At 38.6% G+C, this 27,113-nt stretch overlaps 1 protein-coding gene across 1 annotated transcript in view; it reads left to right on the top strand.

The window, feature by feature from the left end:
* ROBO1 (roundabout guidance receptor 1) overlaps positions 1–27,113 on the top strand; it is a 313,646-nt gene that overhangs the window by 239,958 nt on the left and 46,575 nt on the right. Inside the window, exons 7-16 of the mRNA XM_065628684.1 lie at positions 8,457–8,465; positions 11,156–11,280; positions 13,191–13,362; positions 15,920–16,125; positions 17,183–17,264; positions 17,432–17,600; positions 17,698–17,864; positions 21,795–21,916; positions 24,375–24,606; positions 25,864–25,985. Of these exons, the coding sequence (XP_065484756.1) occupies positions 8,457–8,465; positions 11,156–11,280; positions 13,191–13,362; positions 15,920–16,125; positions 17,183–17,264; positions 17,432–17,600; positions 17,698–17,864; positions 21,795–21,916; positions 24,375–24,606; positions 25,864–25,985 (1,406 nt within the window). The remainder of the gene's footprint in view (positions 1–8,456; positions 8,466–11,155; positions 11,281–13,190; positions 13,363–15,919; positions 16,126–17,182; positions 17,265–17,431; positions 17,601–17,697; positions 17,865–21,794; positions 21,917–24,374; positions 24,607–25,863; positions 25,986–27,113) is intronic.

Below are 27,113 nucleotides of genomic sequence, written 5' to 3' on the forward strand. Positions count from 1 at the left end.
TATTGTTAGGTTCCGAATAAACAGGGACTGGTAATAAAGTATCTTGCAATCTTTATGTACAAACTAGATACACCTGGTAGGCTCAGTATCAGAATCTTCCAGTGCAAGGAAAAGAACCTGCTTCTTCAGGTTAAACTGCTAAATACTAAGTATGCTCACATTGTTTTCTGCAGGCAGTAGCTGTGTGCTCCTCTTGTTGCTATGACCACACATTAATTCCCAAAGTTTGGCGTGATTTTTTTTTTTTTTCTGCATTTAAATATGGAAAAGGATGAGAGGATTCAAAAACAACAAAAAAAGCTGTCTGGGCGGACATCAGGTTGCTTGTCTCGTTCTCATAAATGTTTTTGGATTTCAGTAAAGCCTTTGATACTGTCTCTCACAGTATCCTCCTGGAGAAGATGGGCAGCATCCACCCACAATGCAGTGGGTGAGCAATTGGCTGACAGGCCGGGCTCAAAGGGTTCTAGTAAATGGGGTTATGTCGGGCTGGTAACCAGTCACTAGCGGGGTTCCATAGGCATCCACCTTAGCCCAGTGCTCTTCAGTGTCTTTATAAATGACTTGGACTCAGGACTTGAGGGATTGCTTAGTAAGTTTGCTGATGGCATGAAATTGGGGAGAGCTGTTGACACTCAAGGGCAGAGAGGCCCTGCAGAGGGATCTGGACAAATGGGAGAACTGGGCAATCACCAACCGCATGAAGTTCAACAAGGGCAAATGCCGGATTTTGCACCTGGGATGCGGCAACCCTGGCTGTACATACAGACCAGGGAATGAGATGCGGAGAGCAGCTCCATGGAGAGGGATCTGGGGGTTCTGGTCAACAGCAAGTTGAACATGAGCCAACAGTGTCCCTGGCAGCCAAGAGGGCCACCCGTGTCCTGGGTGCATCCAGCACAGCATCGCCAGCCGGGCAGGGAGGTGATTGTCCCGCTGTGCTGACTCACCTCTGCGGCCTCACCTGGAGCACTGTGTGCAGTTCTGGGCAACACAGGATAAAAAGGATATAAAGCTACTGGAGAGTGTCCAGAAGAGGGCTACAAAGTTGGTGAAGGGTTTGGAAGGGAAGTCGTATGCGGAGTGGCTAAAGTCACTGGGTTTGTTCAGCCCAGAGAAGAGGACACTGAGGGGAGACCTCATGGGGCTACAGCTTCCTTACAAGGGGAGGAGAAGGGGCAGGCCCTGATCTCTTCTCTCTGGTGACCAATGACAGAACCGAGGGAATGGCAGGAAGATGTGCCAGGGGAGGTTTAGGTTGTACATTAGGAAAAGGTTCTTCCCCCAGAGGGTGGTGGAGCACTGGAACAGGCTCCCCAGGGAGGTGTCACAGCCCCAAGCCTGACAGCGTTCAAGAAGAGACTGGACAAGGCCCTCAGACACATGGTGTGAACTGTGGGGTTGTCCTGTGCAGGGACAGGAGTTGGACTCGATGATCCTTGTGGGTCTCTTCCAGCTCGGGACATTCTGTCATATCTATGATAAATGTCCTGTGCTCTCTAAACACAGCATTGAAGGGGATTCAGGTCTCTTTGCATCTTTCAGTGGCATAACGAGAGCCCACTCTGGACACAGTTAAGGTAGCACAGTGATAACTTGGCTCTCAATACAGAGGAGGAACTCTTCTGAGTGTTCTGCTGTGGTCCAGTCTTCCACCAGCAAGGTCTGATGGCCTTTTCTGTACCTCTTCCTTCAAAGTTCTTGGGTGCTCAGACCTTTTCAGATTTTTTTCCTCAAAGAATATGACTAACCTAACTGAAGATGTAACCTCCAAATGTTTACTAATATCCCTAGGCCATCATAGCTGCAGCCATGAAAATCAGGCTGAGTGTCCCCAGATTTTTTATTATATTTTATTTTTGCACAATATGTTTACTTCCTTAAGCAGCTTGTTCCCTTTTCTACCTCCATCACAGTAAAATTTTTCAGTACCTGATGGCTAATTCCATCTTATATAGAATTGTTGTATCTTGTATTTTTTGCTACTTATAATTAAAATTTGTTAATGTGTCATGGCCACTTTCTAAATAACACTACCAAAAAAGTAAGTTTGGGTATTAGTGGGTTGTCTGTATGTGGGAGTTGTGGTGTCCCCATAAAAAGAAGTCCAGATTTCTTCTGAAATAGTATCTGCTTCAGTTGTTGGTATTCCTTTCTGAGTATTGCATGTCCAAAATAACATTTTTTAATGATCAAAAGTTACTGCACTGTAGAGATTTATTGTCCTTCCCTTTTTTAGTGTGTGTTTGGTATCCACTGATCATGGTGCTTTGGCCACTTTTCACAAATAGCTTTAACTTATTATAAGAAGGTCACTATGGATTTCAAGTACTTCTTTCCAAGAAGAAAACTGTGTTATCAAAAACAGCTGGGAAAAAAATCCCACTCTCTTTCCTTTTCAGCTCTGCTACCTTTTAGTGTATGTCAAAAAATGCAGTAGGAAGCTCCTAAGAATTCTTCAAATAGTATCCAGCTATCATAATCTTTTTGTACTTCTGCACAGCTTATTTAAAATTAACCTATCTTTTTTCACTCTTTTAAAAGGCTTTAATGTAAATATTTGTAGCCACGATTACTTTGATTCCAGCAGTGCTCAAAATTACCTGCGTTCTTTTTAAACACAGGACTCCACAGTTTACTGCATCACTCTAGTTTTTAAATACATGGAATTAGAATTGTCCTAAGTGTGCTCTCAAGATGGTATTTGGTTTATAGGACTGTTCAGGAGAACAGAGAGCAAGGAAGGGGGAGGGGACACAAGGAGAGGAACTTCTGAAAGACCTTAAATCCCTCTCTCCCTCTCCTTGTCCTCTAACCCCCATGTTTCAGATTTCTTTTGTCACCTCAAGGCAAGGACTACAGGATTTATAAATGTTTTAAACTGTGTACTACATGTATTAACCTGAGAAGTGCTACCTTTTCAAACCACACTGCAAAGTCTATTTCCACATTTTTAATTTTTATCATAGAAAACAATCCGTTTCTTTTCCAATCATTTAGATTTCTATCTTCTTGCCTTTGGTAACTTTGAAGTTACCATAGTCACTTCATCCTTTAAACTTAAGAAGTGCTTATCTGACACATCAGCAGCAATCCAAACCAGAATTTTTCCAGTCATCATAAATGTAATAAAGCACGATCACTCCCTTGTTGGGAGTTTGGAATTACAAGTCATCACTTTTGATTTGAAACATCAAAAATCTCCTGTAAACATTTTTCCTCAGCTGTGTGGCTGTGGAATGCTTGGCGCCAGACTGTTAGACCTTTCCTCAGAAGTCTGTACTGCGCTATATCACACTTCATACTCTGGGACTACATACTGCAAAAGCATTTGTGGTGAATAAGGGTGTACCAGTCTGGTCTTACATGAATGTGAGTTTTAGCAGAAAATCTGGGGAAGGGGGATTGGCAGGGGGATTGGACTAGATGATCTTTTGAGGTCCCTTCCAATCCCTGACATTCTGCGATTCTGTGATTCTGTGTGAAATGTGAATTATTTATATAGATATATATATAGACCTCAAGAAGCGACAGCTGAAAACAGAGAGACCAATGAGAATGAAAAGTGATATACCCTAATTCTTTTGTAATGTACCCAGTGTTATTTTCCCATATCTTTCACAAGTTGAAGCCAGGACACAGCTGAATGGCCACCTTTATATTTTTTCAGAACAAGAGATTTTGGAATTTGTTTAGTTCTCTGCAGAAAATTATGCTTTCCACAAATGACTGCAGAGAGATGTGCATATCCAGGATATTGGGTGTTTCAGGTTGCTCTGATAAGAACAAACAGCCTAGAAATCACTAGATAGGAAATGAAACACGGTACATTGTCTTAAAGTATCTCCCTTAGTAACAGTTTTTGCAAAACACTAACCGAATACCTGATAGTCACGTTGCAGAAAGGCATTTAATGGTTTTGTTGAGGTGGTTGAAGATAAAAAGTAGTTAATTGGATTTCAGAGCCTAGCAGGCTTAGCAATGAAACAAATTTATGAACAGAAGAGGTTGACAACTTTTTAGCTGAGTTTTTATTTGGAATCAGAGAAGGAATTGGAAAATAAAATCGTTCAGTATTTCTTTATTTTTTTAAGGAGTGAGCAGTCAGAGTTTGAACAGTTTGCTAAACATACTCAGACTCTCACATTTCCTCTGCATGTAACTCTAGTACCCAATTTTTCTGTACCCACTCATTTCAGACAGAGGTTATAAACAGTGGGCTTCTCACCCACTCATTTCATCCTGAGATTATAAACAGCTGAGTTTGAGCCATTCCGTAGAACTGCAATGCACCATGACAGATAATGTAACTATCCTTATACTATCTCTGTTGCCTGCTCTGGAGTTTCTCCTCTCCCACCATCTGGTCTCTACTTGGCCAACTGCATCAGAAATGCCTCCTCCTGAGCTCCACTGTCTCTTCCAGCACATGGGCTCACGCTCTCATCCCAGCTCCTCCCGGTTTGTTTCTGCAGGCACATTCAACGTCTCATATTTGTCCCTTGAACTGGGATTGATGTATCACAAAATTAATTTAAAACAATCTAAATTCCGTTGTGACTGCTGTTTTCCTAGATCAGTCATATGGCCAAGGAATTATACAGAAGCTAAAGAGGGGATATGAGCCTCATCGTTGTATGTAATTATCAGCCTGAAGACTGGGCTTGTTTCTTTTCTCTGGTATAGAATTATACTGTCTTGCTTCCTTTATAATAGCCCCTGTGGGTGTCAAGAAGTCCTTGAAGATGTGAAGATTTTTATATAAATAATCAGAAGTGAAACATATTGAGCTTAAATCAAAAGTATTCAGCTAGTGTCAGCTGAATAACAAGATACCTTCTGAGCACCTAGAAGGTATTAATAAATAGTAATAGTCAGAATGATAATTAATGAGTATTTAATCTGAAGAACAGAATACTGGTTAGTAATTAAGTACCATCTTGACTCTCAGGATCTCAAAAGCAACTTATTAGTATAAATGAATGAAAATTTCTATAATTTTACTCTTTTTGAGATAGATGATTACTACCACAGCTTTCAAGAATGAGGCACTTGAAGTTTATAGCTTGTTCAATGTCAGACTAAGAAATAAGGCACAGCCATAATATTTAATTCTAAATATGAGAAAACCAATGAGTTATAGAGAAACACTAGATTAACATTTGCATTCACTTCTATGAGAATTACAAAATGTGTTATTTAGAGAGGTAGACATTACATACAGTATGTTGAAGTCTTGTATTTACATATATCCTGTGAGGAAGGGCTGAGAGGATGGTGCTTGCACAGCATAGAGGACAGGTGGCTTTGAGGGGGACATAAATGCAGCCCCGAATACTTACAGAGAGGTTGTCGGTAAGATGGAGCCAGGCTTGTCACAGTGGTACATGGTGGGAGGACAAGACAGAGTGGATTTAAGTTGAAACAAGGGAGATCGAGGCTGGATATGAGGATAAATTTCTTCCCTGGTTGGAGAGGCTCTGCATTCTCAGCCCTTGGAAGTTTTCAAGACCCAACTGGATCAAGCCCTGAGCAGCCTGGTCTGACTCGATAGCTGACCCTGCTCGAGCAGGAGGTTGGGCTAGAGGCCTCCAAGGTTGCTTCCACCAACCTGATTATCCTGTGGCCCTACAATACGACGTCTGTCAAATACAATAGTTGCTCCATTAACATCTGGCAATTATACTAGTCTGTAGCTTAACTCCTAAAACTGCAAATTCCTACTCCTGCAAGTGGATTTAATGATACCGATGGTCCCAGTGAGGTTGATAGGATTGCTGGCAAGAATAAGGCATTAAAAGATCATGTCACTAGTCTGGAAACCACTTTGCTTTTGTTTTTTGTTTGGTGACTGGACACGTCTTCCCAGAAAAAACCTCACATGTCAAGGGAATTATTTGAAAGGCAAAAACATTATTCCTTTGGTATCTGTGGTTTTACATACTAACTTCCTGTCTTTACAGACAGGTTATTCCTCCTAATTGCCCTCTGAAAAGTCATGATTAACACAGGGAAAATGAATTAACTTTATAATTGAAAGTTCTGTCAAATAAAATGTGCCATAATAGAGGAAAAACTAATTACATCTCAGTTTTAGTAACCTTAGATATCAATAGGATGTAAATCAAACTACAAAAGTGGTCTTTCTTGTCGTCGTTGCTATTGTTGTTCTTTTAAACCACATGATGTCCCTCTGACAGAACTGCTCAAGTTTTTCTGTGAAATTTCACCCTTTGCCCTAGCCACAAGTTTGCTACCAATGTGATGCCCTGTTTCAACAGGGATTTATTTCATGTATCAGTATCCTCTCTGTTTTTACAGGTGGGAAAAAATATGTATTTGCTTGAAAGGGTTATTTTTGAACTACAATAACAAAACTGTCTGGTAAAAGGAAAAGTGGAAATTCAGCACTTGCAAGTTAATTTAATTAGTGGAAATGTAATTGAGCATCCAAGACAGATTTCTATCTGTTAGAAATTTTCAAGTGAGCTTTCAGTACGGGGCTTAGGCAGCTTTGCATTGCTACCAAGAAGGCTAAACTCTCTTTTCGGCACTGTTTGAGTAATGGAAATTTGATAATTTAGTATAATTTCTTCTGTGCAAGAATTGCATCCCATTAAGTCTCTTATCAGACTGTTTCATGTGGAATATGAGTTGTGTTTTATGGAGAAGTATTTCTAATTCCAGAGCAGGTCAGACAGTAATTGCAAGTTTAGTGAAGAGCTTTTCAGTTAAAAAGGAGTGGTTACTGTATAATATACTTACACTTGATCAAGGGTAGCTAGAAGCTGAGTCTCGAGGATGGGTGTATTTCTTTCAGGAATTCTTGTGTATCATTTCTTGGCCACTCCTCTTACAAATCACAGACTTCCCAGGATAATCTGAGCATAAAAATGCACGCCAATTTTCTCTTTGAGAAATACTAAACCCATACACTTAAAAAAGGCTGTTGTATGTCCAGAATACGTCCTTTAAACTGAAAATCAAAGCTTTGAAAAATGGAAATCTCAACTGTCTCTATTTGGGATTATTTCCTGAAAAAATATCTCTTAGTGGCATAAAACCCAAATTCTCTATATGATCTGGTTTTGATGCATTCAGTTGCAGTTTCTTGGCTTCAGCATGATCCAAATTCCAATTTTATATCTGATTCTCTCTCTGCTTCATTTTCATAATACACCTGGAGTCCTCTGTATTTATTTGAACAGTAAGCCAGTATTCCCCATGTCTAATGAATGTTGGCAGACTGGATATTATTAGTTTTTCTCCGTATGTTTTATCAGAGGATGGTGTATTGCAGATGCTTACCTACCTGATATGAAAGTGGACCCTGCTGAACAATAGCTGGTTTGCTCTCAACATGAGGTGATAATACCAAAGTTTTGAAGGGTTTGGTATTTGTAACATGCATTTAAAAAAAATACAATTTTTGGACTTTTGCTGTAATTATCCTATATAAACTACCCTTTTTTTGGTTGATTTTTTTGGTCACTATCTGTGTATCTTTCTGAAATGCATGATTTTTAATTTTTGGATTCAATCTGTTCTTTCAATCAGTGATAAGTGGTTGGAATGCCTTCTAACATGCCTTTCTTTTATAAGCAAAGTTAGCCTGCCAGGATCTGTGCCACTTCAAAGTTTGTGAAAATTTTCAACTGTGATTGAAAGATAATTTAATATTAGATAATTTACCACTGATAATTTCTGTTGAAGATTCTAATATTTTGCAATAAATCTCTAGTTTTGAATATTTTAGTGAAATTGTGGTTTGGGGTGGAGTGGAAGAAAAGGGTTAAGAATCTTTTCAAATTAATTTTAATTGTGGTTTACTTTGTATTTGCAGTTTAATAGTGAGTATAACAACCTTGATACAGTGATCTTATACTGAAGAGATTGGTGTGTGGGCTAAATGTCTCAGCATATTATTAATTTTTTAATAAACTTGCTTTGTAATAGCTATTAGCCTCAGAAAACCATTTTCCATTTGTAGATGTTTTGATGCTTTAGAAAGGGTGTAAATGTCACTGTTCCGTTTCAGCAATGTTGCAGATTGATACTTACTGGAGATTTAAAGTTAATTTTACCATGAAAAGCTCTCAATACAGAGAAATTATAACAATATGAAAACAAAGAAACTTTACTCAAGGTTACACAACAGTTCATTGGAAAAGCTTGGAGTAGATCTCAGGTTGCCTGATCATTATTTGTCTGTTAGCCATTTTCCTCTTCAACATTTGATGGAGATTTCTGCTAAAAAATCAAATAAAAATATATGGTTCGATATTTTAAACATATTTTCCTATATCAGAATATATGTGTGCTTTCTAAGGTCCTTACCAATGGTCCTATTTATTTTCTTTTATTTCTTTTTAGTTTTGCTTTATTCTTTATTTTGTTTCATGTCTATTCAATTTTATTTATTACATGTTTTCTTTTTGTTTTGTTTTTGTTTTTAGTTGTGTCTGGTAAGTTGAAATTTTATTGGCCATCTTCTAATCATCGTATCACTGTGACGAGAACTTCTTCTCCCCTTCCCATCCATCCCCTTCCATGTCCTTCAACCAGTCAGCTCCCATCTTTTACTTGTTATTGACAAGACACATCGCACAGAATAAATTCTGCATGAAGTATGGGTAACTTAATGGCAAAGAGAAAGGTAATGGGTTGCTCACTTTCTGTCTGTTTTTACGTGATGTAACGAGTCAAATCCGAATGTCATCTTTCTTTGGTGAATGCATTAGTTCAAGTTCAAAGTGTTCCCTAAAAAATTAACTTTGTTTTAAAGGTCTCAAGGATAGAAGTTGTTCTTTCCTTAAGTGGATTATTATTTCAGCATCTTTTACGGTATATTCATCACATACCACACATATGTGACCCAAGGTGTGAAAGCAAACTGGAGTTAAAAAAGGACGGTGAAAATACTTCCCGTACAGTAAACATTGAATGGAATTTATTACAAAGTTTCACTTAACTCTGTTTGAATTCTTCTGACAATTAAGCTAGTAGGGTTTTAATTTTTCACTTTAATGGCAATAGATTTAGAGTAACACATATATGCATTATAAGAATAATATACATACAAAATACATATTTAGAATAAAACCTGGAGAAACATTTACCTGTTTACATTTTATATATTCTACCATGGTTATCTGAAAGACTGGATTTCCCCTCAGTTTTTGTGTTCAGTCGTCCCTGAACGGTAGTCTTCAGGTACTAGAATTACAATCATTAAGCTATTTCTCAGTGGTCAGAACCATTTTAACCTCTCTATAGCTGTACCCATTCTCAAGTTCAATGAAGTCTGAAACCTTACAAATCCTCTGCACTAGCACAGGATTTAGAAACCCTCAGTTCTGTTTTCTGTGGCTTGTCACAGACTAGTACAGAACTAGCCAAGCCCCACATTTAACTATATGCTAAATTTATTCTTGTTATTAGAATCCAACAGCATTTCAAAGGTACTTCACCCTCATCTCCATTTTCCCCATCATACCTTACAACCCTGTGTCAAACCCCCAGCAGTTTCACCTTCCATTCTACATTAAATGTGCTGCCATGTCAAAGTCTTCCCACATCTCCTTCCAAAGCATTGATGGAACATTTCAGAGCTAAATGTTTTGAAGTCTGCTCATTACTGTAGGTCAATCTCACCTTCACTTTTGGTAGTTTCTTATCTAAGGAAATTGTATGAAAGGTATCATTTGAATCGAAATGTAAATCATAATGTGTTGTGTTTTAAAAATTCTTCCCAAAGCAAGAGGGTCATAAGAAGACTATATTCTAAGGTGAACTCAGTAGGGAGCAAAATCACAAGGCGTGAAGAACACATAACTGAAAGTATTGGCCTGTGTGAACACTGAAAGCCATTTTTTTAGAAAGGACACATTGAGTGATATCTTTAAATTAAATGAGTCACATTCTTTTTAAAGGAAAATGTTGTAAATACAGAAAAGTTTGTAAGGAAAAAAGCAAAACACCGAAACCATTTGACTTATTAAAGTCAAATTCAAAACATCCCCTTTATTCTCAACCCAAAAGAGAGAGAGAGAATAGCTAGTTTTGGACACGTGATCAGAAGGAGTTGGAAATGAATAAGTAAATGGACTTTCATTTAATGCACATTTTTCAAGAAGTGAGTGTTAACAGCCTATAAAACAAGCCAGATTATTCTTTTTTTTTTTTTTGTGCTACCTCCATCAAGATATTGAATACTGTCATCTATGCTGGGTTTTTTTTATGTGACTGACATGATTTTTTGACATTCTATTTACTACTGGATGAAGAGGTTTTTGAAGTCTGTATAAATTCAACAGCTTGGACAATGCTGGCAATATTTATAATGTTAGGCTGAGCAGCTGTTTCAAATTTGCCTTCATTTGCATATATATTTTGTTTGAACATGCCGTTGCCTATGTAAATGAGGAAGACATTTAGCTCTGCTGGTCCTTTAAATTGATTCCTCTTCAGTAATTGGACTGAAGATTTTAAATGGTTATAATTTGTTCAGTAGTATTTCTGGGGCTTTTGACTTTAAATTTTTTTGAAATCCCAACCACATCAAAAGTCTCTTCTGTAAGGAATTAAGGATTTTTCTCTCTTCTGCTTTCCTAAATCAAAGATGATGACTTTTGTGCATGTAAGCCATGAATTCACATAGTTATTCAACAGTGTTTATTGCAGCCCTTGACAAAGTGTGGCCTGTGGGCCAGTTGTCCCTCAAAGGTTTCTCCATTCTGACTCCTTTCCAGGGAGTTGGACTCGATGATCCTTATGGGTCCCTTCGAACTTGAGATCTGTGATTCTATGACTTGCAGCCGTACTCCTCCGTTAAAAACCAAATTGTAACAAATTTGTTCATACTGGTGACTGTTGCAAGTTGTCTCCTTAAGTCAGTGGGACTCACTTTCTTGTAAAAGTTGTCACTAATAAAAGCCGGTGATGCAAAGTCAGAGTTTTAATTGGGAGATCCAGCAACAGAAAAGATGATCTGAGTGATGCCGTGACTGTTAGACTGATGTCTCTTTGTGCTGCCATTCCTTATTAAAGAAACTTAACATTAAAAGTCATTAGGCAAATTGTGGCTTTCAATTAGGCTAACTTTGGTCTTCTGATAGCAGTGTGATTTATTTTTTTCGTTATTTTCCTCTTTCAGAGCCTCCACAGTTTGTTGTAAAGCCTCGAGATCAGGTAGCAGCACTGGGGAGAACAGTGACTTTCCAGTGTGAAGCAACTGGAAACCCTCAGCCAGCCATATTTTGGCGGAGAGAGGGAAGTCAGGTAAAACAGACTTTCTGTCCCTTCTTCCTGGAAGTTTCTTAAAGAGATGATGTCACATGAAAGAAAAATATATTCATTATTGTTTTTAAGACGTGAAAATGAGGTCTAGAGCTTGGAGACTCTGGATATTTCTTCTCTGTTTCTAAGTCACAGGCATGCTAGGCAATGTCAGCCTTCCTAGAAAGAATATCTGTGTTTTGCTCAATTACCCATTTTCTCTGTGAATGAAAAAATAAATCTGTGAAACTAGAAACATTCCATGTTTCACTGCTATGTAAATCTTTTTCACCTAACAGGGAGAAACTTTAAAGAGGTGAAAAGATGGCTAGTGCTGAAGTTTGTTTGAACTCCCAGATTTTCAGAAAGTTTGTCTCTGGGTTCAGCTGCTAGTTTGACATGTGTTTGTGTGTGTCTGGCAAACTAAACTGTTTGCTGTATTGATCTGCTCCACTGCGTGTGTAGACACCAGTTTGGGACTAAGGAGATTTACTTTCCCAGCCAGTCAGATGGCTGACATCTCATACCCGAATAGGTCACTTTTTCTCCCAGCTTCCTTATTGAGTGGAAGGGAAAATTATTTTAAGCTTGTTTGTAAAGGATCTTGTAAGCCAATGGGTGAAACACTATATAGCACAGCAAGAGAATCACAGTTTACTTTCAGAGTCATTTTTTGAAGGAGGCATGTAACACAAAGTATTCCTTATCGGAGGGAAAGAAGGAATACGGGAGTCTGGTTTTCCAGTCAAAGAGGGAATGAATGGTGCAAAAGGATATGACAGGGTTCTTTGTGTTACAAAACAACAGGGCAGAGAAATGGAGAATGCTTAGAGATTGACTCCTTTACTCCATTTGCAACATTTCTGTCTAAATACCTAAGTACAACTAAACTAGTAACCAAATATAGATGGTCATTTTCAGTGGTATAAATATATTGGTATACTACGTTTGTATTTTTCTATCGCCTGATTTTTTTTCTTGATTTGACAAGTATTGTCTAGTACATATTTTTTCTGTCTCATTTTTGACTCTGTTGAGTGGTAACCAATTGTGATGAAGAATGGCACCAGAGAAGGAGGTCAATGAATAGGGCTTACTAATATTAAAGTGGATTTTGTGTCCCATTCCTTTGGATGCTTTTTGGAAATGCAAAATGTAGTTAGGCAAGATAAAGAGAAGATAAGAAATAGCCTCTGTGACATTGAAGTATTCTCCTTCACGAATTATTCAACCAGAGGTAGAGATTTAGAACCAGTATTTGATGTGACAGACTTGTACTGTTACGGTTGCAGTTCTGACTTTTGAACAGTGTTGGTAAAATACTGTGTGCTGCATACCAAAGCTATTGTGTGGAAACTGGCATAGGATTTAATTCTGTATTGTAAGGCTCATTATAGAATACACATGCTATGATTAGAGAGACCTAAACAGTATCTCTTCTTTAAAAAACTGCTCCATTCTTAGAAAGTTGAAAGTTAAAATACAAATAAGTAAACCAACATCTGCATTTAAATGAAATAAATAGAATGCCTTGGAGTGAATTCTAAAAAAGGGTGTTAGAGCAAATTACTTAGGTTTGCCCGGTTGCTTGGGTCATTATGGTAGCTATATATATCAGATCTTTATTAGTGCCTATTTAACTTTGTGTAAAGCCCAGCATAGACCATAGAAAGCGTTAGAGCACTCCCAAAAGATTCACACAATTATATGTGCATATCTGTACCCATTTTATCACAAACAATCCTATAAAAGCTATTCATATTGTGGTATAGACATGCTTAAGATATGAAGAGCAGAATTTTTCACCTATAATGCGAAAACACAAATATGTTTAGATATATTAAAGTTAAGATTATTGATGTTTGAATTTATTTAACCCTTTTTTCCCACTTTCTTTCCTATACATCTTGTAGAATCTGCTTTTCTCCTACCAGCCCCCTCAGTCATCCAGCCGATTTTCAGTTTCCCAGACAGGTGACCTCACTATCACTAATGTCCAGAGATCTGATGTTGGGTACTATATCTGCCAGACCTTAAATGTTGCAGGAAGTATCATAACCAAAGCCTACTTGGAAGTTACTGATGGTAATGATGTCTTTATTTTATCATTCTCAAGTTTTTATTTTCACTTAAAGACAGCAACGGGATGATGTGGCACTGCTTTGGTAGCTGCTTTGCATAAATGTTGATGGCATGTGTCCCTGAACATAAAAATCCTGTTTTGGCAATCTCTGTCAGGGGTTTAACATTTTGGATATTGTATAACACAATATTTCCATTTTGTATTTGATAAGTATACTTCAGTTAATGGATTTTTATCAGGTCTGTTAATTTATCTGACACTTTCTTAGCTTTCCCCACTGGCTTTAGTTTACTTTCAGATTGCTTGCTGCCTAGCTCTTTATCCCTTCTACTGTGTGTCCATTTGCATACTATCTCCATTTACCTCTTTTTTCCCTGTTTTTTTTAATATTGCTGTATAGTAAGGGAAAAAACCTCAATCTCTCTGGAAGTCAGTAGAGTAACATACAAATTATTATTATCATACATTCCTTTAAGGAGCAGTTGAGACAAAATTTTAAGTTGAAAAAGCTACAGGGAGCATGACTGCAAGCAGTAGCATATGCTAGTGTGAAGCCAACTTGCCAATTATCAGAAATACTTCATATTTTAATAGCAAAGATACCAGGAAAAGTAATAATCTTAGTACTTACAGAAAAAGAGGATAAGTGCAGTCTGTAGAGAGACTTTGAGGGGTGGGAAGCTGTTGTCAGAGAAGAGTTTCCATATGCTAGGCCTCTGTCCTATAGAAAGCGTAGAAATAATGCAGTGCTAGAAGCATGCCGTGAACCTGGAGAATAAAATTGTTTATTTACATCTACTGGACTGAGATTGTTTGGAAGGATAGGACTGAATCCTTTCTGGTTTCTCTGAAGTGGTAAGCCACATTTTTTAAACCACTTTTATTCAATTACCATTGGGGACAAGGCTATGGGAAGGTGAGGAAAAAAAAATAAATAGAAAATTAAGATAAGGATCCTAGCCTTAAAAGTTCTTCTCTTAATGCCCTATGCCATCTGAACTTGGACAAAATCAATTTCTTTTAAATGTCTTTACCATGGATATAAGATCTGGGTTGATCTGATGGATGGTTGTTTTGTATAACATCTTGGGACAGTAATTTTTTTTGTACTTTTATGAAAGTGAAGGCAGGATATGCAGAATGATACCTGATATTCCTAAAGATAACAGAAATTGCCATCAGCTTCAGCAGCACTTAAAATTACCGTGGTTTTCAGCGGCATTGGATTTCTAATGTAGAGCACAGATTGGTCAGCACCTTACCATTGACAATTGCAAGGCTCTTTACAAATTTGTCAATACAAATACAACACAATCTATAAGTGAGCTTATTTTGCCTGTCTCTGCAGAGAGAGATGCGAATGGCCTCGCAGTGCATTGCAGTGCAACAGGTTGGGACAAGAAGTAAAGGATAAATTACACAGTCGAAAACACAGAATGTCATTTGAACATGCAAATGAAATTACAGGAGTTGGAATTTAGCCAAAAAAACCCAGTACTAATGCCCTGCCTATTGTTGTGAAAAGTAATTTCAAAGTATCTGAAGTTCACAGGTTATCAGAAATTCAGGTTTCTATTTTGGCTACCAAACTAGTTTTTGAGTTACATGAGCTCCCATGACATTGCTGAATAGATTTATGTCATTTAAAGTTGTGACTATTTTCAGATCATCAGTACATATCCTGTTGGATGGTCCAGGCAGAGGAGGTCACTGAAATGAAATATTAATAGCTTTTACCTCTTTGTCTTGATCTTCTATTGGATAATGGAAAGAAAACCTCATGTTAATGATTATTCTTTTTTCTGTGAATACTGAGACTGCTTTATACCTTTCTGTGCATGGTTATTAAATAACCCATCAATAACATTTAATTTGCATTGTGTGAAAGGTGCATTAAAATCGATGCAAACACACTGTGATTTTGAAGTCATATTGACAGGATAAGTCATCACAGAACTAAAAGTCAGAAGCTACTGGAAAAATATTTCTTAGTTGAAAAAATTTAATATGTTCCTATTAGCTTTGTGTTTACCCTACTGCTAGCCATCTCCCAACTAGGAAACAGCACCAAGATGAGTTGGTGGTACACAATAACATTTTTTTAAGCAGTATTTGTTTGCCAGGTTATTCCCCTGGCTGCCTCCCTCCTTTTTCTCTGTCTTTGAATGCTTAAAGTGTGAATTCTGTTATGCAGGCCTGCAGCATGGTAAAAGATGAACAAGGTGTAATCTGTGCATTAACAAAGAATTTGGGAAGTCCTTTCTCATTCCATTAAGACTTTATAAAGAGACTGGAATTAGAGAATACCTAGCAGATACCACTATGTAATATGTCCTACTCCTTTACTTTCTGAAGATACTGTGTTGTGTATCATTTTAAAATTCTGTAGTTGTTCATCATTATAGTGCACCCTGCCCTGAATAATGCATGCCTCCAATTTGAATTACTTGTTTAATTATCTTTAGTTTCTTTCAAAGCCTCAAGCAATTGCTGTTGCTTAGATTATTAGAAAATTGCTTCCAGTTGCAGAAATCTCTTTCCCGTTGTTTCTTCTGGCAGTGATTGCAGACCGGCCTCCCCCTGTCATTCGACAGGGTCCTGTGAATCAGACTGTAGCTGTAGATGGTACTTTAGTACTGAACTGCGTGGCCACAGGCACTTTAATGCCCACTATCCTCTGGAAAAAGGATGGGATCCTCGTTTCCACCCAGGATTCTCGCATCAAGCAGCTGGAGACAGGAGCGTTACAGATCCGATATGCCAAGGTAGCTTGAACTGGCAAACGGGTTTTCTTGCTGCTCATTTCACATTGTTTTTTTACCTCCAGGCACTTTTAATGTAATAAATGCTGCATCTAGAACTAATGAAATCTTAAATAATTGTATTAAAATATTTGATATTTCATGCTTTCAGATAGTTCATTCTTTATACTTAACACCTTGGCGTATTCTGCCTAGGGCACATTATTTCAGATTTCATAAGGGAAAATGCTTTTAAGAGGTATTAGTTAGTTAAGGAAATTATTTGGTACTTAAAACGTGAAGGGAAAAGCAAAACTTGCATTTCAGTAAGATGAATTCTGGAATTGTTTGGGCTTTAGCACTAATAGATTAAAATGATCTAATTATTTCAAATTTTTATAAAGAAAACCTTTGCTTAGCATACTGCAGTAATACAGCTCATCTGCTGAGGCTGGGACCTTAGGAAGATAGCATTTATTTTTGGGGAAAAAAAATAAACTCTTTTGAAATGTGGTTCAGTCACATATGGGCAAATAATCCAACATTCAGAACTGGATGAGAATAGCATATGAAGGTTCTTTTTTGGGTGCGCTGTAGAGTGAAATTTATACTAACACAGGGAACCCCAGATGTACAAGATCCTGTGCAATATTTAAGCTTTGTTTTAAGGATGACATGCTCTCCAGTGCTGCAGTCCAGACAAATCCCCAGGCATTATTTAGGCAGAAGGCTGACAGTTGCATGGGCTCTTGACATTTGATTTCCTTCTCAATTTGTTTGTTAGGACCTCTGCTGAGTAAGGAATAAATGCTACAAGAATAGGTCTTCAGTTTGTTCATTACATAATAGGTAGCATTAAATTAGAATCTGCAGCTTTTCCAGTTCTTTAAGGAATACTCAGAAATAAGTATCTATTTTCATTTTGCAGCACATGAAATCAGAAGAAGTTTCTGGTTTGAAGTTTTTGCAGCCTAATATATTTATCCATATTCATGGGGGAGCACAGAGAGCTGTAATTACTTTTCTAGCCCACTGAGTGCCTGATTGTTTCAAATATTTATTCTTCTCTTCTCCCACTCAGCTGGGCGACACTGGTCGGTACACCTGCATCGCTTCAACCCCAAGTGGCGAAGCTACATGGAGTGCTTACATAGAGGTCCAAGGTAAATCAATTAGGGTTCCTCTGCGTAGAGAAAATACATAAAGGAAAGTCAGAAATTGAAATGCAGAAGTTATCTGACTCTGTCATAAATTGCCAGTGCAGATGTGAATAGCATTTAGCTTACAGCTGCTTCCTGTCTATACTCAGTGTTTCTCTCTCCTTTGTTAGAGTTTGGAGTCCCAGTGCAGCCACCAAGACCCACTGACCCAAACTTGATTCCTAGCGCTCCATCAAAACCCGAGGTTACAGATGTCAGCAGAAATACAGTAACGTTGTCATGGCAACCTAATTTGAACTCAGGTGCAACACCAACCTCTTACATAATTGAGGCCTTCAGGTATGAGAGTCTCATGTGATCTTGTTCTACTTATGCTCATATATAATATGTTAAAGAAGCACGTGCTAACCTGCTGTTGTGTGTGTTTTGTCCTTAGCCACGCATCTGGTAGCAGCTGGCAAACTGTAGCTGAAAATGTGAAAACAGAGAGTTTTGCAGTTAAAGGGCTAAAACCTAATGCAATTTATCTATTCCTTGTGAGGGCAGCTAATGCATATGGACTAAGTGACCCAAGCCAAATATCTGATCCAGTGAAAACTCAAGGTAAGTTTTGATACTGAACATTGTAGGTGTTCACAGTGGCTGTCACAAGTTGACTGAGCAAAACCAGATGCAGGAATTCTGCTAGCTTTCATCTGTCTGTCTTGGCTATAATATATGCTAAATAGTGAAATACAACGTTTAAGCTTGCATTTCCTTATAACATGGATTTTAGAAGCTGCTTAGACAGCATATTGCACTGCCTAAAGGAACGCTAGTATCTCTTATCCAAAGATAGTTACATCTTGCAGAATAGCTCTTGTTAGCAACAGAAGTAATCTCTGACTTTTTTGTTATCACACAAATCCTCAAATTCCTTGGAAATGTTATTATTATGTCCAGTGAATCAAATGAGGCTTAAGACTGAGACAGAAAGAGCACATAGTCTAATTTGGCTTCTACTGCATTAGGAAAGAGAGAAATTTAAAATTTTAAGGAATTTGGCATAATGAGCCAGTAAAGAAGAGTTTTTGTCAATATGTTAAAAGTATTGCAATAGTACTACTATGGAAAGTGAAACAGTAGGGAAGAGAGACAATGCTTACAGATAGCCAAGTGGAAGAAAAGGCCAGTTAATAGTGGATGAAGAAGTCATACGCTGACTCCAGCTGTGACTGAAGGCTAGCTGTAGACCAAATAGACCTATGTAAAATTTAAAATAATTTTGTGTTCACTGTAGAAAATAAATGATACTTATGATGCTGTACAGAGGATAATGCACTGCAGCTTTGCTGCATTCATTTTTCCAGTGGAAATACTTTGCTTCTTACGAAGGTGAAAACTGGACATATTCTTCTTCAAAGTAAAAATGATAGAGATCATCTTTTTTTTTTCCCCCCTGGTTTTCCTGCTTACTGGAGAAATTGACCCATTGGCATTTTAAGAGTGCTAGTGTTGTATGTTTGTTTCTTTGTTTGCATAAGTAAGTACATGTTTGTTTTTGAAAGGAAGTTCCTTAAAGGAAACAAAGCATTTTCATTTCCGGACTTCTCATTTTTCCTGAATTTGGTCTGAAACCAAGTCTTTCTCATCTCCCATGGGAAGAGAAGAGTCTCACATTGCTGTCCTTTGCTATTATGCATTTCTTCTGGTGGGTGACAATTTCAGTGGATATATATACAGGCAGAGACACAGCCGCATGGAAAATAAGGGTTGCACAGGTTCTTTGGTCTGTTACCAAAGAGAGACTTAGCAACCTAATGTAATGATTTCTCTGCTCCTGGGAATAGGGCAACAAGTTTTATTATGCAGGCAGGCTGCAGTGTTCTTCATGAATCCATTTTTCATGCAGTGCGGTTTCATTTCTGGAGATGAGGTATCAGGTCCGAATGTCCCAAATGAACTAGTCACTGTCCTGACTCTGATAAACAGTGACTGAAGCAGAGTATTCTGTTCAGTCACAGAACTGAATGGTTTATAGTGACATGGAAAAGCTTTGCTGTCCTCTGGGCATCTCATAGAGCTGAAGACCTGAGAATCACACAAAGCCTGAGTGAAAATAAAAACCAATATATAATTTTTTTATAAATCATAAGAAATGTAATCAAATGTCAAGTTCCTTAAAACAGTTCTCTTCTTCCAATACTGTTTCAGTTTTGTGTAAGTTGTGGTCTAACTAAATAAGTTCAAAAATTTCCAGTTCACTTCTGTCTAGAGGGTGATATAGTCTTGTCCTAAATATGTGTTCAGGCTGGGAACCTAACCTACCTTCACCTTTACCAACATTAACAACAACATGCTTAGGTGTTCTCACTGACAGTGCCTGTCTTGGAAGCTTGGAGCCAAAATAAGGAAGCATACATATTGTTTTATAGCACAGATGTGCAAATGGCCGAGCCTATTAATAGTTTGATTCATATTGTTGATGACTCATCTTTTATGACTAACAAAGAGAGAACTAATTATTCCAGTGAGTTTCCTGTTACATTCTAAGCACGAGGATGGAGCCAGGCGTTTCTCAGTGACAACCAGTGATAGGACAAGGGGCAATGGGTACAAACTGGAATTCAGGAGGTTCCACTTAAATATGAGAAGAAACTTTTTCACAGTGAGGGTGACAGAACACTGGAACAGGCTGCCCAGGGAGGTTGTGGAGTCTCCTTCTCTGGAGACATTCAAAACCTGCCTGGACGCCTTCCTGTGTAACCTCATCTGGGTGTTCCTGCTCCAGCGGGAGGATTGGACAACATGATCTTTTGAGATCCCTTCCAATCGCAAACATTCTGTGATTCTGTGATATTTAGGCAACTCTTCAAACAGAAGCTTCTCTCTTTAATGCTTTCAAACTTTGTGGGGAGGGAAATACTCTGATAAACGGACTGTTTGGTGGAACATACTACATATGGATTCAGCAATGACTCAGCGGTGGGGTTTTTGGTTTTGTTTTTCTGTTAGTATTAGTGTTCCTTGCTAAGAATCCAGATTTGTCACCCACTGACTACACGCTAGCCTCATTTTGCTTCTTCGACTTCTTGTATATGCGTTGAGGAAACTGTATGATGAAAGTTCAAAGTGACATAGGCCTTGTATTCACAAATAGGAGCTATATTTCTGGAAAATTGTCCTCATGCCTTGTCTTAATCTATTATTACTAGGTTTTTGTTATTATTTAGACAAGACCAAAAGCTGGTAAACTGAGACTATGACCAGCATGCAGAAATCATGCTTTGCATCTGTTGCACTTGCATTTAATAAATGTCTTCTATATCAGCATCAACTGTGCTTTCCAAACCTCAGCTTTCAAGATAATGTACATGCCTACCGTGACTTATTACAGTACTTGTAGTTGTACATAAATATATATGCAATTTCCATGTACTCTCTTATTGGCACTTCTTGTAAGCACACAGGTATGGAACAGAACCCTTGAAGATTTCCTGATCTTGCATAAGCACTAGAGGAGGTCAGGCAGGGAAGCAAAGTTTATGTAATGCTTTGCTTTGTATCTGGAATTAGATTAATTAGGTTAATCACTAATTAGAAATCACTGTAAGTGCTTTTAATGGATTTCTCAGTCTGTGATTTTTAGCCATAGTCAGCATGGTATTTCTTTAAAATGAAGTGCTCAGACACATATATGAAATGAATACAGAAGCTATGTTACTCTGCTATCCATAGTACATGTGTATTTTAGACACCTTATTAGTGATTGTCTTATACATTTTATATATTTCTGACAGTCATTCCATTTCAGTTAAATATGCTTTTCAAGGGCTTTGCATGCAGAAAATATGTTTCCATTATACCATTGTGTATTTTGAGAAGAATTTGTCCCTTCATGCATATGAACAATTCTTTTAGCTACAAGTTAGACCACATGTCAGAAGAGCCAGACAGCACTCAGCTCTGCTCTGCCTCCTGTTTACAGAAGTCAGTTACCATCAGGGAAGCTGCAGCCACACGACTCCTTATTCTTTTCGTCAGTTGTTACGTTTCTTTTGTAATTAGAAACAGTAAGTTTGCCCATGAATTGATCTGAAGATACAGCTTTTGCTTTTACTGTTCTTTGTAGGTTTCCTGGACTCTGGGACTTTGCAAAGTAATAGGATGTTTTTTCCTCACAACAGCAAAGAATAAAGAGATACTGCTGTAGTCATTTACCAAAGACATCCCTGAGTGTGGTTTTTCTTTTTATGCAGCATTTCCCTCCTGTGTGTCTCTGTCGAAGAAAGTGCAGTGCATTGATTTGATACTACCTAAGCATTGGTGATTTTCTTGGGAAAATACAACATGTAGTTTTTTCTTACAGAATTGGGAAGCATTTCGGGTGGACTTTATTGGTGATAGCATCATATACTTTGTTATATATTCATCTGTGTTTACATATACTTATTTTAACAATCTTATATACTTGTGAGAATGGAACTTCTATTTACATGTATCTATTTTAACAATTGTACATACTTTTGAGAATGGAATCTTAAATTATTACAGATGTTCCACCAACAAGTCAAGGTGTGGATCACAAGCAGGTCCAGAGAGAACTAGGTGATGTGGTACTACATCTGCACAACCCTACTATCCTTTCTTCCTCCTCAATTGAAGTTCATTGGACGGTAAGTAAAAATACATATCACAGAGGTGCTAATATATATTACCAAATTGTTCTGTTTGACTGCAGTGGAGTCACGCTTTAAGAAGCTCTGTTCTTTGTATGCTTGCAGATGTTTTTCTCTGGAATGAGAGCTACTTGGGCGTTGCTTTCCTACTTCATTAAATTTTGTTCCATTTCCACCAGTTTATGTCTCCATAGAAAGTGCTGCCTAAAATATGATGAGAGTTTCAGAGCCCTCCTCTGGAAGCTAAAGAACCGATCAAAGCCTTCTTAAGTCATATCATTTGAAGCTTTTGCACTGCTTGCAGTAGGAAGGGTATCAATCCCATTAATGAGATAACATGGGCACTTGCCTGTCTGTCAGTCACCAGTGGAGAGAAACACTGCATAATTCTGTTTGAAAGTGTTACCTCCATCCTACATACATACTGAGAAACACACCCAAACCCGTATAGCCTCATCTGAACCTACCCTTTCCCATGGTGCTCTGAGTACATACAGTACAGGGAGAAGAGACAAAAAGGGCAAATGTTTTTCAGTGGTTGTGGTGATGTTGCTCTGGCAGGAGGATGCAGGAAGCTGGCTGCATAGAGGATATAGCAGAGGAAATGAGGGAGTGAGGAAACAATACTGTAGGAGACCTGAAGCAAGGGGAATGGGAACATAGGTGAAAAAAGATTCAAGTAGGCTTAGAAGGCTGAGGCCTCAGTGAGAGAAAGGATTAGAAATGGCTTACTGTGGGAGACATTTGGCAATCAAGAGGTAGAAATGAAGAGGAAGAACAGCACGGGAAACTGCAAGTACCAAGCAATGAAATAAGAAAATGTAGTTCAAAGAAGAGCAGTTTTAAAATAGAATGCAAAATGAAGAAAAAACGGGAAATAGTTTTACCGGATTAGGAATAAATCCAAAAGGAGTGAGGTTGGAGATCTTTTTATGACTTCTATCTGAACATGTCAATATATTGGCAGAGACAGTGTATGGGAGTACAGGGTGTAGCCCCTGCCATGCTATGGCAGAACATTTTGAATAAGAACAAAAGATATTTTGACTTTGTAGAAGAGCCCTAACCCAATGGAGTCCTGGTCTATGACCAGGGCTCCTTGGTGCTGCAGAAGTACAAATAATATCTCCTGTGTTGCACAGTAATTACACTGTCACCTGTGGTACGACCACCTGCAGCAGGCAATCTGCTGTTTGAACTAATAGCATTAAAACATCTTTGGGGTTCCTAGCATGATTTTTTTTGACCTTTGCTTACAGAACAACCTTTTCCAGACAGGCAGTTTGTCTCAGTCTCTTGGGTGGCCTGTGGCTTCTCTGCAGTTTCAAAAATGAGCATTACCTCAGTTTCAGCTAACACACGCATTTTTTAATGTGATTATTAAAAATGAAACGTTGCTTTTTGGAGTAAAACTGCAGGCAGTATTGTTATATCACTGTATGAGATTTTTGAAAATATGGAAAATCTGGTGCACTTTTAAGAATGTTTTTGTTGTTGTTATGAGACTTTCTTACTCATCAGAAATTGAAACCGGTAGTTAAAAGATAGTGAATGCTCCACAGGAGATCACTTCTATAAGATAGCTTTCTGTTTCAGCTGTAGCCAAACACATTGAGTCTCACCCTTGTTTACGTTAAGGTCTCTTTCTCCATACACATGATATAAAATGACCTTGGTCTAAAAAGCACTCAGACCACCATGTATCATTTTAGTTCATTTTTCCAAGTCTCATCTGTGTTACCGTACTGAGTTTTAGGAGCCTCTTCAGAGCCCTCTCAAAACAGCCCTTTCCGTCTGGCCGAGGAGCCTCCCACCAAGCGGGTGGACACGGAGGAGGCGCTTGGGCCAACCTGCCCTGGGACAGAGCCCAGCCTAATCACAGTGATGGAGATTGTGGCGGCTGGCTGCCCTCGCAATTCCCTTTCTCCAGAAGGAAGCAGGCAGGAAGCGGGGCTCATTTAATGGATTTGAGGAAGCTTCCACACCTCGAGAGAGCTGTCAGGCTCTCTCTTTGATCTCCTTATTCATCACCCTGAGTCGCAGAGTTGTAGATCCCCTGTCCTCACCCTCCCCCTTTCTCTCATGTGCCCCCCTCCCTGCTGAGCAGGTTCGGGGAGGCAGAAGCCTGCTCTGTCCTGAGCTCCTCTGATGCTCTGCGGATGCAAAGGTTGCCTATTTCATGGAGCTGGGCATATTGTACAGCTCCGTTATCCCCGTTTAATGCCTTCATAAATCCACGGAAACCAGCACAGTTCTACCAGCATCAAACAGATTAATGCGCTTGTGAATCAGGCCTGTAAATTGCCGTAGTGCAATGAGCCTTTATCTGCTTTGGCGGTGTTGTTTACTTCATGTAAAATGAACGAATAGTCTGAGGACCCCGCATAGTGTCACAGAGATCATTCCTGGTTCGTATTTGTTGAAGTATGTGTTGTGTATTCTGCTGTCTTGCCAGGTGGACCAGCAATCCCAATATATTCAAGGATATAAAATCCTGTACCGGCCTACACCAGCTTCCTATGGAGAGTCAGAGTGGTTAATCTTCGAAGTGAGGACTCCAACCAAAAACAGCGTTATCATTCCTGAGCTGAGGAAAGGTGTAAACTACGAAATCAAGGCCCGCCCTTTTTTTAATGAGTTTCAGGGAGCAGATAGTGAAGTGAAATTTGCAAAGACCCTGGAAGAAGGCAAGTAGGATCCCAACACTCTTCATCTTTCCTTTTTTGAAGTAGTCATCTGGCCTGCTTTCCTCTGATATGTTCATTATTTGATTTTGTTTGAAGTGCACGCTGTTTGAGAACAGCAATCAGCGGCAGCGGAGGCTGTGTTGGACTGATCATTATGTGGATTGTTTGGTGACACAGAAGTAAATATTCAGAACCAGGCACGAGAGACAGAGAGAGAGGGATGTGCAAAAATCCTCTCCAACACACAATGGGAAATGCGCTTTTTATCTTCACTGCAGTGTGCTCTCCTCCCTGCTGAGTTCAGGGTCTGGTCACAAGTGACTTCTGTCAGGTTCAAGCACTTACTAATCACTATCTCGAGTAGATAGCAGACACCACAGAAATCATCAAAGCACTGCAGCTGAGGGAATGGAAACCACATTTTTAGAAGGCTTTCATATCTGGATCAATCAGTAAGACAAAATGAAAAGATGACTGAGGGCAACAGATATAGTGAACTAAATTAAGTATTTCCATCTCATACATGTGCTGAAAAGAGAAGGTTCATGAAGCTGTTCCTTTTGTTGCTGCTCTGGCATAATAAGCATGTGAGATGGCCAGTGTCTCTGAATAGGGATTTCAGTGCCTCTGTTGGGAGGTGATACCTTTTCCCTTCTCTCTTCCCTCCTCAGTATAAATGCATAGCTCTGGCTTATTGCCATAGGTGGCCGAGAGGTGTGCTCAACTGCATTCATCCTAAGTATCCAGTTTTTAGAAAGATATTTAAAATGCAAAACGTAAGTTTTTCTTACAAGTGTGTTAATATTAATACATTCTGTCCCGATTTTATTAAGTTTTGTATTACTCATTATTATTTGCACACTAGAGGAACTGAGTTTTAGCATTCTATTGGAGTCAATTTGTAGACTTCATTTTTCAAAACTGTTCATCCTGGATGAGGTGATTTGAGACCAATGAGGAATTTAGTGCTCAGAACTTTGGCATTCAGGTAAGGGCTATCTGGGTTTGGAGAGGTCTGGTGATCAGTGTGACTTTTCCTGTCCTGCACAGCGAGACCGCAGCAGAACTCAGCAGCCTGGCTGCAGTTCCATGTTTCTTTCCTTGTGTATCATTTTAGCTCGAGGACAAGAATTGCCCTTAATGAAGAGTAAGGCATAAAAGAATGCATTTGTGTAGCCCAGAAACCAGCTTCTTCATAAAAAAGCTCACTGCTCCGCGTCGAACCTAACCATTCAATCCTTCTCCCCAAACAAACAGCTCCTAGTGCTCCACCTCAGAGCGTTTCAGTGACTAAGAACGATGGGAATGGGACAGCAATTGTGGTCACCTGGCAGCCGCCCCCCGAGGACAACCAGAACGGGATGGTTCAGGAATACAAGGTACAGTGGGCACCCTGTGGTCCCCTGGCACAGGGGCTCTTGTCCAGGTGGTGACAGATCAGGTTGTTCGTGAGTGCTCGGCTCCATCTACTGGCTAGTCAGCGCAAAGGAGGTAGAAAATCCCTTTGATTCGAACTCCGTATTTAGTAATTCTCTCTAGATGGTAGAAAGCAATTAAAACAGCCTCCATGAATCAGAGCTAAGGGTCAACACTTTTAATTAAAACAACTACCTTCTTACCTTCATTATAAATTGAGAAATGCGCACCCAAGTAGAGAAGGAACCATACCAGTTTGAGAACTGTTTTGTGGCTCAAAGACATTGGCCAAGGTAATAAATATAAACAGGCTTAATGAGTTGAAAAGCTCAGGGATAATAATTAACAGTGTTAAGATCTTAGTAAATTATGCGTAACTGGGTAGTTAAATGGAAAACTTTCAAGTAAAGAACGTGCTCATATAATACTGTATGTATTTATTGTATAGAAATTTTTCCTTTCTCTCACACAAGCACAGCTCTCATTATGCCATTTAATTTTTAACAAATTGTAAGTACATTTTCAAATATTCATTACTTGATGTTTGTTTAGCAACATGTACTGTATTTATTTTCAGTTCAAATTGTTTTGCGATAATTTACATAGCAAAGTAAATGAAGCTTATTTTTCCTAAGCAAACTACAGATATTTTAAATGTGGTTCTCAAGTAAGCTTAATAGCCACAGAGAGGCAGGATCTTTGGTTTCAGTCTCCTTAAAGTGTGCATTATTGAGAAGGTTTTTTTAAATGAGAATGGCTTGACTATTTTTTCAGGTTAAAACACTGTGCTATAGACATACATTCCTAGCGATCAGAACTCATTCTGCTATTTTTTTTTTTTCCTCAAGAGAAAAGGGAGAGGGAAGAGATCACTAAGCTTCCTGGTCAATTTAGAATAATAAAACGCCTTTCAGAACCAGGTCAACTGGTTAAAAAAATCAGTTTATGGCTTAGTTTTAGATATATAATATGAAGTTATTTTATTTAAAGGCAGACCTTGAGCTGAAGAGATGGAATTATTTCCATCAAGAAACTGCATCAGAGGAATGTTAAGGTTGTAAGGACAAAACAAAAAAAGTCAGGAAATTCAC

This window comes from Caloenas nicobarica, chromosome 1 (genome assembly GCF_036013445.1).
Source record: "Caloenas nicobarica isolate bCalNic1 chromosome 1, bCalNic1.hap1, whole genome shotgun sequence".
In the NCBI taxonomy this organism is placed as follows: Eukaryota; Metazoa; Chordata; class Aves; order Columbiformes; family Columbidae; genus Caloenas; species Caloenas nicobarica.